The following is an 18,873-nucleotide window of genomic DNA, read 5'->3' as shown; positions in this document are numbered from 1 at the left end:
CTGCCTGGAAAACACTGTCCCAGGTGGTTTGGCCCACTTTGCCCACGTTGTGCTCCCGTCACAGCACTTCCACAGCCAGCCCAGGAGCTGTCCCACTGCATCCTTGGGAGCTGCAGGTTGTGGCTGCAGGTGGGGGACACAGACCAGGGAACAGGATCAGGGAACCCCAGAGTGGTTTGGGTGGGAAGGGACCTTCGAGCTCATCCAGTGCCACCCCTGCCATGGGCAGGGACACCTTCCAACTGCCAGAGGGCAGGGATGGATGGGAGATTGGGAAGGAATCCTTGGCTGGGAGGGTGGGCAGGCCCTGGCACAGATTGCCCAGAGAAGCTGTGGCTGCCCCTGGATCCCTGGGAGTGCCCAAGGCCAGGTTGGATGGGGTTCATGGAAGGAACTGTCAGGCATTGGCAAGGGCTGGGAGGGCTTTTCCAACCTGGATGATTCTGGGATTCTGGGATACACAGCATTTCAATCTGCCATATTATCTTCAAGATGCTTTGTAAGCACCTTAAAGAGATGCTCCTTTGTATCTCCACATCCAGTGACTGCAGTAATGGAGTGAAGGCCAGACTCTGAAATTCCTTGGGTTTCATTGGCTTGTGGAAAATATTTTGGGCTCTCAGCTCCTGCAGGTGAGGGCAGTGATCCACTACCAGGAAAAGCTTGTCTTCCCCAGGAGATCACAAATACGAATTTCTGCAGGACAAAGTGATGAAATAGGGCTCTAAAAATATTATCCACAGGGTGGAAACATGGATAGAGCAAGGAAAATACAGCTCCCAGCTCACTGAAGCTCCCTTTGCTGCCCAGCCCAGCTCTGGCTCTGCAGAGGCACAAGTTAATGAGGGCCAACAGTGGCCCAGGGAACCCCTGGGCTGTGTCCTGGCATGAAATGGCAGAGCTGCACTCTGGGGGCTTTGGGGTGAAATCCCTCTGCACAGCCAGAGCCATGAAATATAAATGTGCACAAACACCAAAGCTGAGATAAAAGGAGTTGATCCTTCAGAGCATTAACACTATTTTTGGGGGGAAAGAAACAGCTGCATTGAGGAGGTCACGGGGTGGGGTTGGAAGAGCTTGTTCAAGAACAAAGGCAGGGACAGGGTGGGACTGGGGCTGTGTTTGGGGTGGAGGGGAAGGCAGGGAGGAGGAGGAAGAACAGGTACAAGTTCCAGGCCAGGAAAGAAATGAAGGGGGAAATCACTTCCCTGCAGGGGGAAGACAAGATTCCAGAGTGGCCACAGAGAGGAAAAGTGATGGATTAACCCATTGGGGATGATGTCATTGGGGTCAGGTAAAGGATCCTGGGACAGAGGGTGGGCATGGACAGCAGGGGTGGGGATGGACAGCAAGGGAGGAGGTGGACAGCAAGGGAGGGGATGGACAGCAGGGGTGGGCATGGACAGCAAGGGGGGGCATGGACAGCAAGGGTGGGCATGGACAGCAGGGGGGGGCATGGACAGCAAGGGGGGGCATGGACAGCAAGGGAGGGGATGGACAGCAAGGGAGGGGATGGACAGCAAGGGAGGAGGTGGACAGCAAGGGTGGGGATGGACAGCAAGGAAGGGGATGGACAGCAAGGGTGGGCATGGACAGCAAGGGTGGGCATGGACAGCAAGGAAGGGGATGGACAGCAAGGGTGGGCATGGACAGCAAGGGAGGGGATGGACAGCAAGGGAGGGGATGGACAGCAGGGGTGGGGATGGACAGCAGGGGTGGGGATGGACAGCAGGGGTGGGGATGGACAGCAAAGGTGAGGATGAACAGCAAGGGAAGGGGATGGACAGCAGGGGTGGGAATGGACAGCAGGGGTGGGGATGGACAGCAAGGGTGGGGATGGACAGCAGGGGTGGGCATGGACATCAGGCCATCCCTCCCAGGAGATTCCAGGGAACACTGGCCCCGTTTCCCTCCCTTTGCCAACAGGAGCCAAAGGCCTGTGTGTGCCCCTGCTTGGCACTGCCCTGGCACTGCCCATGCCCCTGGCTCTGCCCTGGCACTGCCCTGCCCCTGGCTCTGCCCTGGCACTGCCCTGCCCCTGGCACTGCCCATGTCCCTGGCTCTGTCCTGGCACTGCCCTGCCCCTGCCCCTGCCCTGGCACTGCCCTGGCACTGCCCTGCCCCTGGCTCTGTCCTGGCACTGCCCTGCCCCTGGCTCTGCCCTGGCACTGCCCATGCCCCTGGCTCTGCCCTGGCACTGCCCATGTCCCTGGCTCTGTCCTGGCACTGCCCATGCCCCTGGCACTGCCCTGCCCCTGCCCTGGCACTGCCCATGTCCCTGGCTCTGCCCTGCCCCTGGCACTGACCGTGGCCCGCGCTGCAGCCGGCTCACGTAGGTGGCTATCAGGGAGTGCTCGTCGGCCACCGCGCTGGGGGGGTCCGGGCTGGGCTGGGACCTGGGGGAGGGAGAGGCAGAGAGAGCACAGAGAACACAACGTGAACAGGGATGAACAGGGATGAACAGGGATGAACAGGGATGAACAGGGATGAACAGGGAGCGGGGAGGGAGAAACGGCGGCAGAACAAACGGGACAAATCCAAACAAACGGGGGCAAATCCACACAAACGGGACAAATCCAAACAAACGGGACAAATCCACACAAACGGGACAAATCCAAACAAACGGGACAAATCCACACAAACGGGACAAATCCAAACAAACGGGGGCAAATCCAAACAAACGGGACAAATCCACACAAACGGGACAAATCCACACAAACGGGACAAATCCAAACAAACGGGACAAATCCAAACAAACGGGACAAATCCACACAAACGGGACAAATCCACACAAACGGGACAAATCCAAACAAACGGGGGCAAATCCAAACAAACGGGGGCAAATCCAAACAAACGGGACAAATCCAAACAAACGGGGGCAAATCCAAACAAATGGGACAAATCCAAACAAACGGGGGCAAATCCAAACAAATGGGGGCAAATCCAAACAAACGGGACAAATCAAAACAAACGGGCACAAATCAAAACAAAGGGGGACAAATCCAAACAAACCAGGGCAGTCGGTACAAATGGCCACGTGCTGCCAGGAGTCAGGGGTGGGACACCTTGTGGGGCTGGTGGAACACAGCTCACCCACCTTGTGGGGCTGGTGGAACACAGCTCACCCACCTTGTGGGGCTGGTGGAACACAGCTCACCCACCTTGTGGGGCTGGTGGAACACAGCTCACCCACCTTGTGGGGCTGGTGGAACAGCTCACCCACCTTGTGGGGCTGGTGGAACACAGCTCACCCACCTTGTGGGGCTGGTGGAACACGGCTCAGAGGGACGTTTGGGGAGGTTTGAGCACTGGAAGGGGCTGCCCAGGGAGGTGGTGGAGTCACCATCCCTGCAGGTGCTCAAGGAACATTCCACCGAATCTCTGAGGCTGGAAAAGCCCTCCCAGCCCATGGATCCCCCCTGTGCCCCATCCCCACCCTGTCCCCAGCCCAGAGCACTGAGTGCCACAGCCAGGCCTTCCTGGGACACCTCCAGGGCTGGGCACTCCAAACCTCCCTGGGCAGCCCCTGCCAGTGCCTGACCACCCTTTCCATGAACATCCCTTCCTGCAGGCAAACAGCCCCCAAACCCCAAACCACAGTGGCTGCAGCTTCATCCCTGTGTCTAAAACCAGACCTGACAGTGCCCAGGCTCCTTCTCTCACAACACAGATCCACCAGAAAAAAATCTGAGGCAAATCTGACAAAGTGGCGTGGTTGGTGTGGGCAGGGCTCCCCCTGACAGGGGCTGGGGTTTTGCTGCTTGGTTTGAGGACTCATAAAAACAAAGCTGCTGCAGTTTGGGTTATTTCTGTGAACAGGGATCGATTGCAGGGAACGCAGAACTAGAACAAAATGAGCAATAAATAACTATTTGTCTGCACAGCCCATTTAACAGGTGCTGGTTCCTGCCACGCTCACGGCAGGAGCAGGAACTGGGAGAATGGGGCAAAAAACCCTGGGAAAATGCAGCAAAATGGTTCTTTTTATGGCCCAGGCACTGCACCCAAGGACACAACACTCCCTTCCCCACCCAAAGGGTGACACAGGGACTCTGCCCCATCGCCCTCCCTGGCCCAGGGGAGGAGGAGGAGGATGGCAGGAATCCCTCTGCTGTCCCACCTGGAATGAGGCACCTCCAGAGGGGGGTGAACAGTGCAGATGTGAGATCAAATCATTACCTAAGAGATGGTTCCTGGGCAGATGGCACTATTATTTCAGCATTATTCCATCTGTCATTCCTGCCAGGTGTTCCAGCCACTCCTTCCACTTCAGCACCTGCACTGAATTCCTCCCCCCCACAAGCCCAGGAAGTTTTTCCTTCAGGAGCCTTTTCTGAAAACGTGGCATTTATTGCTTTCAACACCAACAGACTGAGGCCAGGCAAACAAAACCCACATTTTTGGACACACAAACCCTTTTCTTTCCCTGTTATGTGCAGCAACATGTCAGAGGCGCCTGCCAGGAGCAGAGCAAGACCTTATAAAACAGAGGTAAAGTGGAATTACTGGCATGGAGCCCTCCAGGCAAGGAGCAGCCTGTGGAACAGGGGGGTTTGTGATGGGGGGACCCAACATGAACCACCACTCACAGGAATCCTTAAGCAAGCCACTGGCAGGTGCTGAAAAGCTTCATTTCAGCTGTTTTATGGCAGGCACCACAGGCTCCGAGGCCTTTCCCATTCTAACTCATCCCAAGGGCTCCCCTGCACAGGAAGGGGCCTGGCAGAGGTGATGGGCAGTGGGACAGTGACCCTCAGGACCAGCCTGATGCAGAGCCTGCCCTCTGGAGAACCCCAGTCCAACACTGGGGTGGGACTGTGCCCCGTTTCACCCTGCAGGACACGGACTGAGCAATGCTGGGAGCTGATCCCGTGGGATCCCCCCTGCCACGTGCTCCCTGGGGAGGGAAACACCAGTGTTTGCCTTCCCTGACTGCAGCTTTCCCACTGGGGTTGCACCCACACGACAGCAGATCCACCCAGGCCCCGTTTAAACCTCCTTGGTTTATGCAAATACCATCTGGGACGGTGTCAAGAGCTCTGTGAGTCAGTCCCTGCTCCACCAGTGCTCCCCCTCCTTCCCCAGGCCGCCCACCCAGCAGGAATCACCCCACTTCCACTCCCTGCCACCATTTGTTCTCCACAGGGACATGGCAGCTATTTTTACTCCCTACCCTTCTGCGTGGGCACGGCCCATTGTTTTATAACACCTTCAGGAAGCTGAAGGAATCCATCCCTGGGACCTTCAGGCAGCAATTCCAGCAAAAACCCCACTCCTGACAGAGCCTGAGAACCAGCAACGTGGAACCCTGACAGCACAGCACCACCCCCTCCCCTTCCCCTGGGTTCCAATCCTGAAAATCCAGGTTATGGCTGCAGGTGGGTGACACGGATCAGAGGGCAGGATTGTGGAACCCCAGACTGGTCTGGGTGGGAAGGGACCTTAAATCCCACCCAGTGCCACCCCTGCCATGGGCAGGGACACCTCCCACTATCCCAGGGAATCCAGCCTGGCCTTGGACACTGCCAGGGATCCAGGGGCAGCCACAGCTTCTCTGGGAATTCCAGCCCAGCCCCTCCCCACCCTCACAGCCAGGAATCCCTTCCCAATCTCCCACCTCTCCCTGCCCTCTGGCAGTGGGAAGCCATTCCCTGTGTCCTGTCCCTCCATGCCTTGTCCCCAGTCCCTCTCCAGCTCTCCTGGAGCCCCTTTAGGCCCTGGAAGGGGCTCTGAGGTCTCCCTGGATCCTTCCCTTCTCCAGGTGACCCCCCAGCTCTCCCAGCCTGGCTCCACAGGCTGACAAGACTCCAAGGACAAAGCCCTCGTCCCCCCTGAGTGAGCCACAGGCTGGGACTGAATTCCTCATTAAACCCCGATTTTGAGGGATATTTCCCACACTTTTCACATCTCAACAGCCACCAAACACAAAGCCAGGTTACACCAGCACACCCCCAGTCAAGAGAGGGAGGAACAGAGGCAGCCACAGTGCCCTGAGGGAGGAAGGGAAGGGACACTGAGGGAGAGGAGAGAAAGGAGGCCAGAGGAGTGTGCCCAGGGCTGCAGGACACACTCCCTGTCCTGCCCCAGGGCTGCTGGCTGGGCTCTGGGTGCTCAGAACACTCACCCACACTTCAGGTAACGGGGACTGAGAGGCTCGTTGGCTCCTGCCCCAAATTTCACACACTGAGACTTGGCTTCACACTGAGACCAAGTCTTCACACACTGAGACTTGGCTCTGCCTCTTTACGAGCAACTCAGTGAATTACTGAGGTGCTCAAACGGTGCCCTGGTGTCCCAATCTAATTCCTGTTCTGAAAAACCCACCAGGAGAGCCAAGTCGAAGAGACAACTTAGTTTAAATCCTGCAATTTACACCAAGAAACCCCTGCAAACTCCTGTTGTGCTGGCTCACACCTTGGGAAACTCTCACAGGCTTGCCTGGGGCTGCTCTGGCTCTGGGGAGGGGAAGGAGCTTTGGGAAGAGGTGCCAGGACGTGGCCCAGAGGGGTCCCCTGCCTTCTGTCCTGCTGCCTTTGCCCCTGATTGATTTAAATAGGTGTCAAGGTCAAAAAGGACCATCACCCCCCTCTGCACAGGGCAGGGGACAGGATCCAGCCCAGCAGTGTGGGATCACACAGCTCAAAGGTTAACTCCCCCCATCCCAGGAAACCCCACAGAACCCCTGAAGGGCGAGCCCCCGTCCCTGGAGGTGTCCAAGGGATGATGGACGTGCTCTGGGCTGGGTGACAACGTGGGGATGGGGCACAGGGTGGGCTCAGGGATCCTGGAGAGCTTTGCCAGTGCCAGTGATCCCAGGATTTTGTGATTCCAGCATGGATTGTATCACCACTGCTGTGTCGGGCTCCACAGGCCTCTGACAGCAGCTGGACTGCAATAAAGTTGTTGGAAAACCCACCCTGAACCAGCAGGAGGAAGAACTGGAGTGAATAAGTGCAGTTATTTCAGTGGAGGGTGTGGGATCACCCACGGCAGCACTGCTGGGGACAGGGGCAGCCCCAGGAGAGCTGGCAGGAGCTGGGCTGAGCTGAGTGAGGGCACACAGAGCAGGAGGGGTCGGGAGGTGCCCCCAGGGCATCCTGAGGGTGCAGCAGAGTGACCCTGCCCACAGGTCCTGTCCCTCCTGCTCCCCCCCAGCCATGCCCTGGGCTCCAGCTGCCCCAGGGTGAGTCTGAGCACCTTCCTCCTGGCACCCAAGAGCTTCCACACTTACTCATGTATTTCCCCCTTGATGTTGAATTTTAGAACCTCTCAGGAGCAGGGTATGAACGCCCCAACTGCTCCCCTGGCAGCTGCTTGGGGACAGTTTTCCCTCCCCACCAAACTCCCACCTGAGGCCCCTCCACCCACCTCCCCCTGACTCAGGCTGCTCCCGAGGGGTTGGGAACCACAGGTTACAAATGAACACCTACAGGCACCTCCATTTAAATGATAACTGATGAAACACTGGGGCTGTGTGGGGAGCAGCTGGGATGCACCACAGTGAGCCCTGCCCAACCTCCCCCCTCTCCCATCATCACCACTGAGCACCATCACCTGGAGCTGGGATCTCCCCTCCCTCTCACAAAGAGGTGTTTTTATCCCTTTGCTAAAAACAGAGCCTGTTTTGGTGCCAGGTGGGTCTGTACAGGGCATTATGGGATGTGCTGTGACTCATGGCACGACACACCTCTCATGGCTGCACCTCCCCAGCAACCAGTGCTGGGTCCACTCGGGGTTCCTGCTCTTGAACTCTCCTCCCCACAACCTTTTTGGGGCTAAAATGATGGCTAAAGTGGCTCTGGGATCTCTGGAGATCACAGAGGTGGAGGAAGCAGAACAGAAGAACAGGAATGTGCTCCAGCTGTGTCCAAGGGAAAGGGCAGAGTGGGCAGTGACAGGAACTCCAGCCACTCCCAGCTGGAACTGGGGACTGGACAGGCAGGAGGTGCTGGACAGGTGAATGTGGACACAGGGACAAAGGGGAAAAAACTGGAAGTTGCTGGAAGATAAACTGAGCTGCCAAGCAAATAAAAAACCCCTCTGGGTTACAGAACTTGAACAACCCCCAGGACAGCGTCAGTGACATCCAACATTTGGAACCCCCCCGTGGGAGCTGAGGGTGGGGGAAGGTTTTGGGGGGTCTGATCAAAGGGCTGGGAAGTGCCCAGCTGTGCCCACATCTGCAAACAGAAATCAGGGGTGCTCAGTGGTGCTGGGCAGAGCAGAGCTAAACAGGGACAGACCACACCAGGAGGGCTGTGAGAGGTGAGGAACAGCAGAGCACCAGTGGGCTCAGCAGCAGGAGGATGAAAATAATCCAAGTTAGGGTTGGTGGAAACTAAACCTCTGCAAAAAGGGGGCTTTGGAACATCCTCTGGGCAGGTGGCATCATGTCCCTTCCACCTTCAGCTCTAAAGTTGCAAATAATTGTGATTTTAGGCCGTAAGAACAACGTTTCACCCGACCAAAAAGAGACCAAATGGTCTCCAGGCTCCTCAGAAATCAGAAACAAGGATGCAGGGGTTTGTTGTATCACTGGTGACAGCTTTTATAGGCCTGGTGTTCAACAGGAGTTCTGTTCAAAGGCCTTTCTCAGCCCAAGGAGAAGCTGTTGGTCCCTGAACACCCAGTGCTGGAGGCTCCTTCTCTGGGCAACCTGTGCCAGGGCCTCCCCACCCTCCCAGCCAGGAATCCCTTCCCCATCTCCATCTCTCCCTGCCCTCTGGCACTGGGAAGCCATTCCCTGGGTCCTGTCCCTCCATCCCTTGTCCCCAGTCCCTCTCCCAGGCTGAGCGGGGCTGTGGCTCCAGGGCTGCTCCCACAGCTCTGCCCTGCCCAGAACCAGCTCCCCCTGACCCCAATCTGTCTGCAGCTCTCTGGGGATGGCAGAGAGCTCCTGTCTCCTGCACAACCCAGAGAGCTCCTGCACAACCCAGAGAGCTCCTGCCTCCTGCACAGCACAGAGAGCTCCTGCCCAACCCAGAGAGCTCCTGCCCAACCCAGAGAGCTCCTGTCTCCTGCCCAGCACAGCACTGAGGGGCTGGAGCTGCAGCTCAGTGCCCCTCTGGATGTTTTTCCCCACTGAAAGCAGAGGATGAGGAGGCTGGAAGTGATGGATGTTCCTCTGGCAGACTGAGCAGGAGCACTCAGGGGGGGCTCCTCTGGTTTGTTTGGGTTTTTTTGCTTTTTAGTTCACAAAAAGAAGTGAATTCAAGGCATTAAAATCCTGTTCTTTCGGTTCAGGCTTATTCCCAAAAAACAGTGGTCAAAGAGAGGTTATTTCCACGTTCTCAAAAGCAGGAAATGACAAAAGGAGTTTTCTATCCAGTTTTGCTGATGCCCTTTCGGTCCCTTTCAGGACTGAGGACACTCCAGGGTGGGTTGAGCCCAATCCTTCCTGTCCTCAGGAGGAATTCTGTGTCTCCAGACAGGGAAAAACACAACTTCTAACATTTTTCATCCGTCAGTTACTGTGGTATAGAAAATACATTATAATTTTACGAACAAATCTGGCTCTCAAACAGGAGCCAAGTGGGCAGTTTGAAGGGGCCCAGCACATGGAAATGCAGCTCCAGACCCCATCCCGCTTCCAGGAGCACCCAGAGTGACCCCCCCGGATCCATCTGGAGCTGCCAAGATGTGACAGTGCCTCCAGCCAGGGAAATGAGGCCCCTAATTTCAGTCCCTGATGAGCCCTCACGTCAGGGATTAACCTGGGGCAAGAGGAGCTGCAGTAAATCCTGGGCAGAGCAGTGATCAGACAGTGGGAGCTGACAGGACAGGAACAGGGAGGGGGAAAAGCCCATTTCTCCCTCCTCACCTCACCCTGTCATTAAGTGCTGCCACCTGCCCCTTCCCCAGGCTGGGAGGGAGGAAAGGAGGGCACAAAGACAGGGCCACGTGCTGCCCCACCCCGACAGGCTGACAGGGTGATGGATGGCCAGCAAGGCTCCAGCACATCCCAGCTCCAGTCAGGGCAGCTCAAACCCCTGGGAAATGTGATCCCAGGCAGGGGGGCAGGTGCTGAGGGGCACACAGGGCCTCCTGCAAGCTGAGGCAAGAGCCAAGGGTTTCAGCTTCCCTGTCACTGCTGAGGCCCAGGTGCTGCTCCCACCCAGGGTGGAGAGGGGGCAAGAGTCACACCCAGAACCCCCCTGGCCTGGGCTGATCCCCCAGGGATGGTGGGCAGTGAGAGAGGGGATCTGCCCCTCTGCCCCCTCAGCTGAGACCCCCCTGCAGAGCTGCCTCCAGCCCTGGGCAACAGCAGCACAAGGACGTGGAGCTGCTGCAGAGAGTCCAGAGGAGGCCCCAGAGATGCTGCCAGGGCTGGAGCCCCTCTGCTCTGGAGCCAGGCTGGGAGAGCTGGGGGGGCTCCCCTGGGGAAGGGAAGGATCCAGGGAGACCTTGGAGCCCCTTCCAGAGCCTAAAGGGGCTCCAGGAGAGCTGGAGAGGGACTGGGGACAAGGCATGGAGGGACAGGACACAGGGAATGGCTTCCCAGTGCCAGAGGGCAGGGAGAGACGGGAGATGGGGAAGGAATTCCTGGCTGGGAGGGTGGGGAGGCCCTGGCACAGGTTACCCAGAGAAGCTGTGGCTGCCCCTGGATCCCTGGAAGTGTCCAAGGCCAGGTTGGACGGGGCTTGGAGCAACCTGGGCTGGTGGGAGGTGTCCCTGCCCATGGCAGGGATGGGACTGGATGGGCTTTAAGGTCCCTTCCCACCCAGACCATTCCATGATTCCATGATATCTCCATTTATAAACTATTGTCACATAGCCAAAAATCCACACCTCTCCCTTCCCTAATAAACTGAACAGATGATGCTCCTTTATCACCACATTTCCCCAGCTGTCTCAGCCTCCTTTAATCAGCTTTGCAGTGTTCCCACATTCCTTGGGATGAGCAGGAACAGGGAGAAGGAGCCTCCTGCCATGAACTCCTGCAGAACCTGCCAGAGGAAGCAAACCTCCATCCCAGCAGCCTGGGATCCTTGCAGAGGGATGAGGGGGGCCCTGGGGAGAGGGAGGAGCTGAGATGGGAGCAGTGACACAGAGGGTGACACCGACCCCAGGGCTCTCCCAATGCCTCAAACTCAGACCTGTTCTGGCTCTCTAAAGCTTGGCTCTGGCCTGGCCTGGTGCCATTCCAGACCTCTGGAATGGTCTCACCTCCTGGGAAGAGCAAACTGCAGGCCAGGGATGACACCACAATCCTCTTGCAGTGCCAGGTCGCTCCTTTGCTGTTCATTCCATGTTTATTCCATGTTTATTCCATGTTTATTCCAAGGTCCAAGCCTTTGTGGGGATGGGATCTGTACAGGGTATGTGCTGCAAAGGTCTCCATCCCGAGTTCCTGCCTTTGGTCACTGGGGGAGGGGTTATTTATCAAAGACAGAAGAGCTGAGTGCTCTGAAAGGAGCAGTCACCTCTGTTTATCCGTGGGGGTTTCACAATTCCAGCTCCTGCAATTCCCTGGGGCCTCCCTGGGCAGTGGCTGTGGCCCAGGATCAGCCCCAGGGGCTGAAGGAGCCCATTTTTTTTACCATCCAGGCTTTTTGATGCTCACACTCAGCTCCCCCCTACAGAGGCAAGAGGCCTGAGTTAGCAAACGAGAACTGACTCCCAGGAATCACTCTCCCTTCTCAAACTAAGAGGGAAAAGGGTGGGCAAGGCCCTGCCCAGGAGGCACAGCAGCACAGCTGGCAGAGGAGGGTGTGAGAGGTGCATCTGGACGGAGTTTCTGGGGGTGTTGACATGAAAGGAAAGGTTTAAGCCCCATTTTCCTTGGGTAAAATGCACTTTTCAGCACCAATGCTGCTGCTTGGCACAAAGCCAGCACTGGAACCCTCTCCTTTGCTCTTTGGTAAGGAGGTGTTTGTTCCAGCTCAGGCAGGACTGGTACAGACACAGCAGACACAGGATGAGAGAGAACCCCTGGAAGGGAAGGGAGCAGAGCAAGGATGGCTCCTGGGAACAAATTATTCCATGAAACTCATCCTGTGCTGGACAGAGGTGAGAGGCTGGTGAGCCAGAGCAGGACAGGAGGGCCCAGGGTCACCCCCAGGCACCGAGAGGGGCCCCAGGACTGCGGAATCCAGGGATTCTGGGAAGGGAGAATCACCCGGGCTGGACAGGAAAATGGGGAAAAAAGGTTAAACCACGAGGGAGAAACTAAGGGAGAGGGTGATTGATGCCCAGCTGGACTGTCACTGCCCATCAGAGGGGACAGAGGGGGGGCCATTCCAGCCAGGGAGGAGGAGGAGGCTGCAGGAGAACCTGGCAGATGTTGCTCCTCAGGAAACATCTGGAGCTCGTGTGCACAGAGGACACATGTCCCCAGGGCAGGAGCTCCCCTGGCCCAGAGCTGGAGGTGACTCTTGTCTGCACCACATCAAAGGGACCCCAGAGAGAGGCTCTGCAGAGCCCCAGCCCAGGGGGGTGTCTGCACCCCAATAAATGGGGTTATGCTGCTGCCCATGGCAATGTGCAAAGCCCTGGATTTGGGGACTGCCTGCTCTCCCAGCCTCAGTCAGCAAAAGGAGAGTTTCACAGCATCCCAGGATCACTGGGGCTGGAAAAGCCCTCCCAGCCCATGGATCCCCCTGTGCCCCATCCCCACCTTGTCACTGAGTGCCACAGCCAGGCCTTCCTGGGACACCTCCAGGGCTGGGCACTCCAAACCTCCCTGGGCAGCCCCTGCCAGTGCCTGACCACCCTTTCCAGCAGGAAATTCCTCCTGAATCCCAAGCTTGTCTGGTCCCACCTTTGATGGGAAAGGATCCCAGGAAAGGTTATCTGACCCTTGTCCAGCTGCACCTGGGAAGTGATGGGGACTCCCCACGCCCACATCTGAGGTCACACAGTGACTGCACACCTGGCAGGGCTGGCAGACACCCCAGGGAATGATCTACAGGCAGATTTGGGGATACTTTTAACACAGGCACAGAGAACCCCCAGACGTGACTGACTCGTTTTGTCAAGGAAAGCAGAAGGAAAGTCCTTGGATCTTGGTTCTGCCTGCTGGAAATGCAGCTCTGCTTTGCCTCTGGAGCAGCCCTTGCCACTGACACAGTGCCAGTTCAGCTCCTCATTCCCTGCAGGAGCATCCACCCATTCACAGCTTTGCCAAGCACAGCCTCCACCTCCCTGCCCTCCCCTCACGAGGCAGGAAAGTGCAAAACACACCATTCAGGGGGCTTTGTGCTCCTTCACAGACCCCCCTCCACACAGTAATTTACAGAAATATCACCAAGCAAACACAACCCCAAACTCAGCTCGACCCTGGTAGATGTGGGGAGCTCTGGGGAGCTCTGGGGGCTGAGCTGTGTGTGGGGTGGAGAACGTGGGGCCACCACCATGGGAGATGTTCCCAGCAGAACAGAATCACCATGGGCAGGAGGAGCAGCCCAATGGCACAGCAAGACCAGCCTTTCCCAGCTGGGAAAGTCATGGCCCACTTAAAAAAGGAAGACAAAAACCTCTTTAATGCTGTTCCTGTGTTTCCCCAGCCAGACTCGTGTAACAACAGGGACTCAGTGAATGAAAACCCCTCTGGAGAGAACAGAGAGATCCCTGCAGAGCATTCCTGCTCTCCAGGCTGCCCCACACCTGTCCTGGAGTGCTCTGGGATGGGTGAGGAGGGATGAAACACTCTGTATCCCACCCCTGGATGGGTGAGGAGGGATGGAACACTCTGTATCCCATCCCTGGATGGGTGAGAAGGGATGAAACACTCTGCATCCCAGCCCTGGATGGGTGAGGAGGGATGGAACACTCTGTATCCCATCCCTGGATGGGTCAGAATGGATGGAACACTCTGTATCCCATCCCTGGATGGATCAGAAGGGATGGAACACTCTGTATCCCAGCCCTGGATGGGTGAGGAGGGATGGAACACTCTGTATCCCACCCCTGGATGGATCAGAAGGGATGGAACACTCTGTACCTCATCCCTGGATGGATCAGAAGGGATGGAACACTCTGTACCCCATCCCTGGATGGATCAGAATGGATAGAACACTCTGTACCCCATCCCTGGATGGATCAGAATGGATAGAACACTCTGTACCCCACCCCTGGATGGGTCAGAAGGGATGGAACACTCTGTATCCCAGCCCTGGATGGATCAGAAGGGATGGAACACTCTGTACCCCACCCCTGGATGGGTCAGAAGGGATGGAACACTCTGTATCCCAGCCCTGGATGGATCAGAAGGGATGGAACACTCTGCATCCCATCCCTGGATGGATAAGAAGGAATGAAAGACTCTGTATCCCAGCCCTGGATGGGTCAGAAGGGATGGAACACTCTGTATCCCAGTGAGGAGGGATGGAACAGTCTGTATCCCAGCCCTGGACGGGTCAGAAGGGATGGAACACTCTGTATCCCAGTGAGGAGGGATGGAACACTCTGTATCCCAGCCCTGGATGGATCAGAAGGGATGGAACACTCTGTACCTCATCCCTGGATGGATCAGAAGGGATGGAACACTCTGTATCCCAGTGAGGAGGGATGGAACACTCTGTACCCCATCCCTGGATGGGTCAGAAGGGATGGAACACTCTGTACCCAACTCCTGGATGGGTAAGGAGGGGTGAAACACTCTGTATCCCATCCCTGGATAGATCAGAATGGATGGAACATTCTGTACCCCATCCCTGGATGGATCAGAAGGGATGGAACACTCTGTACCCCATCCCTGGATGGATCAGAATGGATAGAACACTGTATCCCATCCCTGGATGGATCAGAAGGGATAGAACACTCTGTATCCCATCCCTGGAGGGGTCAGAAGGGATGGAACACTCTGTATCCCATCCCTGGAGGGGTCAGAAGGGATGGAACACTCTGTATCCCATCCCTGGATGGATCAGAAGGGATGGAACACTCTGTATCCCATCCCTGGAGGGGTCAGAAGGGATGGAACACTCTGTACCCAACCCCTGGATGGGTCAGAAGGGATGGAACACTCTGTCCCCCACCCCTGCCCACAGAACCCCCCCCAGCTGCAGAGGTACCTCTTGGTGGGTGTGGGAGCTCCAGAGGACACGTGGGTCACCATGGCCTCGTTCATGTTACTCACGGGCCGGGCAGGGCTGCAAGGGAAATGTTTGTGCCTGTTAGTGACTTCAAAAATGAAATGGAGACACCCCATCCCTTGGGAAAAGCCCTTCCCTGTGCCCTGTGACAGTGCCAGGCTGAGGGCAGCAGCAGGAATTGCTTCAGCTGGTGGCACCTGAAGAGCTTGGCCTGCTCTGGTGCTTTTCACAATCCCTGTGTCACCCTAAAAGGGAGACAAAATCAACATTTCTGACTGCACAACTCACCTCTGGCACTGCTGAGCAGTTCAAGCAAATGCAGGAGCCATTTGAATTAGGGCAGTTCTCTCAAGTGTTTGAAGAACTGAAGGAAAGATTTACTACAAGCAGCACTCACTGATCCAACCCCCACACACACCACCTGCCTGGGGTTCAGTTTAACAGGATCAAGTGGGTTGGGATAAACAAATGGATAGAGCCTCCTGTTCCTCCCTGTCCCATGAAACCCAGCCATGGACTGATGAGCCACTTATTTGCATCCTTAAACCCTGAGAGTTTCCCAGTGCCAGGGTGCTGAGGCCTCCTGGGTGCTGGTTGTGTGCAGGGGAGCCAAAGGGAACGTCCTGGACAGCTCTGCCCCTGGATCTGAGCTGCTGGGAGAGGAGAACTCCAGCAGCCCCAGCCATGGAATCAATATTTGCCCACATTTACCCTCCAGGGACACCCAAAGACATCCACCAACCTCTGAAATGAGGCTTGAAGCCCATCCAGTCCCACCCCTGCCGTGGACAGGGACACCTCCCACCAGCCCAGGTTGCCCCAAACCCTGCCCAACCTGGCCTGGGACACTTCCAGGGATCCAGGGGTAGCCACAGCTTCTCTGGGCAGCCTGTGCCAGGGCCTCCCCACCCTCCCAGCCAGGAATTCCTTCCCAATATCCCATCCATCCCTGCCCTCTGGCAGTGGGAAGCCATTCCCAGTGTCCTGTCCCCAGTCCCTCTCCAGCTCTCCTGGAACATGGACTACAATCCCCACAGGTGTGTATTTGCCATCACCTTTGCACTCAGATTCCCTGCAGCTCCCCCTGAAATGCATTCCCAGGGATGCTCCAGTGTCCTGCAGCACGAGGGCACAGGGGGAGCTTGACCTGTTTGCAGCCTGTGCCTCCCCTGGCACTCCCTGCTCAGCACCCTCATCCTGCTCCCCTTCTGGGTGTGCAAACTCCAGGAACTGCCCTAAGGCTCCCCAGCTTATTTCATTTTCAGAGCCCAGTAATCCAGGGAATCAAACCACCACTGAAAAAAATCCCCTGGATGTCAAACACCTGAAATCACAGAGGACACACTCCCTGCATGAATTCCTGCCTCCTTCTCCAGGCAGGAGTGGAGGGAAAACCACTTCCCTTCTCACCCTGGCTCTGACTGACTGCCCAGAAATAATTTATGTTTATGTTCATGTGCCTCCAGACACAGCATTTCAGCGGGAAGGGATCTGGTTGTGAGACCCTTCCTTTGGAAAAGGAAATTCCTGCTGTACCCAGGGAAGCAGGAACGGGATGATCCCGAGCTGGAGGGCTGGGATGTGCCCCCCGGGGGGGTTTGGGAGCCCTTTATTGTGCCAGGGCAAACACATCCATGGCAACGAGCAGTTAATTAGCGGGGCTCTCCCTCCCCTTCTCAGCTCCCGAGTTACTTCCCCTCGACCGAGCACCGGGAATGTCCCACCCACACCCACCACAAACCCCCCTGTTCTCCCAAAAATCCCCTTCCCAGCCCTGCATCCTCCTGCCCCACACACACCACAAACCCCCCTGTTCTCCCAAAAATCCCCTTCCCAGCCCTGCATCCTCCTGCCCCACACACACCACAAACCCCCCTGTTCTCCCAGACATTCCCTTCCCAGCCCTGCATCCTCCTGTTCTCCCAAACATTCCCTTCCCAGCCCTGCATCCTCCTGCCCCACACACACCACAACCCCCCCCCCGTGCAGCTCTGACAGAAACACCTCCCACGAGTAGCAGCTTTTGCAAACAAAACTGTGTTTTCCAGCCACATTTCCATGGATGTTGGCTGGGATTTTCCTTTGGGAGGGGCACAGGATTTCCCCAAACACACAAACACCTCCTCAGTATTTTGTAAGACTCTTCTAATAAGGCAGTGGATGCAACTCACCATCTGCAATCTGGTTTTAGCAGCACTGTGGGACATTTACACCAGTTCCCCCCCAGTTTTGTAACTACCAGCATCCCAAATTTTCCAGCTCAATCCTTGCTAACAGTGATAAAGGCAAAGGACAAAATTAGGAAGAGCTTGTTAAAGGATTTCAAGGTGGAGACTGGTCAAAGTTCGGGCTCGGTGATCCCGGAGGTCTTTTCCAACCTCAGTGATTCTGTGATTCCATGTTCTCCCCAAGCCCAATAAAGCCTTTCCCAGGCCCCAGAATTTCTTGAGGCCATTCCTCTATTTTTAGGGAATATCTCCTGAAAACACCTGTCAGGCTGGGGCCGTGTTTGCTGGTACAACCAGGACAGAAACATCGCCTTGATCAGGAGAGGAGGATGAGAACCTGAATTATTCATGGAGCCAGGATCCACAGCAGCACTGGAGCAGTGGGATCTGCTCTGTGTCACATCTGCTCTGTCACATCTGCTCCTGTGGCCCTGCAGTGCAGCTCAACCCCATCCTACCAAAACTCCCAGTTTAAAATCCCCCTTCTGAGACGCTCCCGGGAGTTGTGGGAAAAAAAAAACCACCAACCCTTTAAAATATATAAAAATATTTAAATTGATTTTAAAATATTTAAATGAATATTTAAACGCAAAGTATTCTGGAACCAGCTGCTGAGGGGGGATTTTTCTGCCTCGAGAACCTCCCCAGAAATCACAACTGTCCAGGCAGGAGTGATGGTCAGCAAACCCCAGGGCAGTTCTGGGCCCTGCTACACAGCCCTTTCCCAAACAGTTCCTGGGAGGAGTCTGGGAGTGAGCAGGAGCCAGGAATGACTCCCAGTGAGCAGTTCAGACGTGGCCAGACTCTTGGAAGGCAGGAAGGATTCCCATCCCACACCTCCCACAGCCCAGGGTGCTCCAAGCCCTGTCCAACCTGGCCTGGGACACTCCCAGGAATTCAGGAGCAGCCACAGCTTCTCTGGGACTCCCCACTCCTCCCAGCCAGGAATCTCTCCACAATCCCCAAACCTAACCCCACAACCCAAGCCCTTCCCCTGCTGCTCTGCTCCCCTTGCCTGAGGAGCTCCCCAGCTCCCTGGAACACTGGTGGGAGTCGCTCAGGTTGGGTCCCCACGTGCTCTGAGGCTCATCAGCCCCGACAGGAGGAGGTCACAGCACACACTTGACAGCACCCAGCACTTTCTGTCCAATGTTCTCCCTCCTGAACAAATTCCATGCACTATTTAAGGGGAAAAAATTCTCTTCCTGTTATTTGCTGGATGAACTCTCATCCCCCAAGTACTCAGAAACCATCAGCAAGGAGGTGGAAATGAAGGAACAGCTCCTTTTGTGCAGTGTGTGTTATATAACCAAGCTCATAACCGAGGCCCTTTATTTATTATTCAAATCTAAATAACCATCTCCTGCTGCCTTCCCCCTCTCCAGGGTGCCTGAGGGGGCAGATGCAGGATCAATAAGTCTGTGCCACGGGAGGCACCAGGGCAGGCCAAGGAAAGGAAAGGCAAAGGTGTTGAAGAGTGTGAGAGCTGAGAATGATAACGAAAAACAAAACTCCCAGCAGAGAGGGGGGAGGGTGGAATCGCCCTTTTCCACAGAATTAACAAACCAGGGACACAAACAGGCTTCATCCTGCTGGAATTCCACTCCATC

General features: G+C 56.2%; 1 protein-coding gene across 2 annotated transcripts in view; it reads right to left on the bottom strand.

The window, feature by feature from the left end:
* The window catches only part of DTNB (dystrobrevin beta), a 90,875-nt gene that overhangs the window by 30,943 nt on the left and 41,059 nt on the right, over positions 1 to 18,873 (bottom strand). Inside the window, exons 11-13 of one of the 2 annotated variants that reach the window (XM_051773820.1) lie at positions 15,015 to 15,092; positions 2,307 to 2,396; positions 666 to 696 (exon numbers count right to left, since the gene is read on the bottom strand). In XM_051773820.1, the coding sequence (XP_051629780.1) occupies positions 681 to 696; positions 2,307 to 2,396; positions 15,015 to 15,092 (184 nt within the window). In that variant the 3' untranslated portion in view covers positions 666 to 680. Of the gene's footprint in view, positions 1 to 665; positions 697 to 2,306; positions 2,397 to 15,014; positions 15,093 to 18,873 lie in introns of those variants that run through there. The other variant, XM_051773818.1, reaches the window with a different exon arrangement.

This window comes from Manacus candei, unplaced genomic scaffold, assembly GCF_025592945.1.
Source record: "Manacus candei isolate 608988 ecotype Guabito, Panama unplaced genomic scaffold, ASM2559294v1 h1tg000177l, whole genome shotgun sequence".
Classification (NCBI taxonomy): Eukaryota; Metazoa; Chordata; class Aves; order Passeriformes; family Pipridae; genus Manacus; species Manacus candei.
The sequence above is the reverse complement of the archived record's forward strand: the minus strand, read 5'-3'. Positions and strand labels throughout refer to the sequence as shown.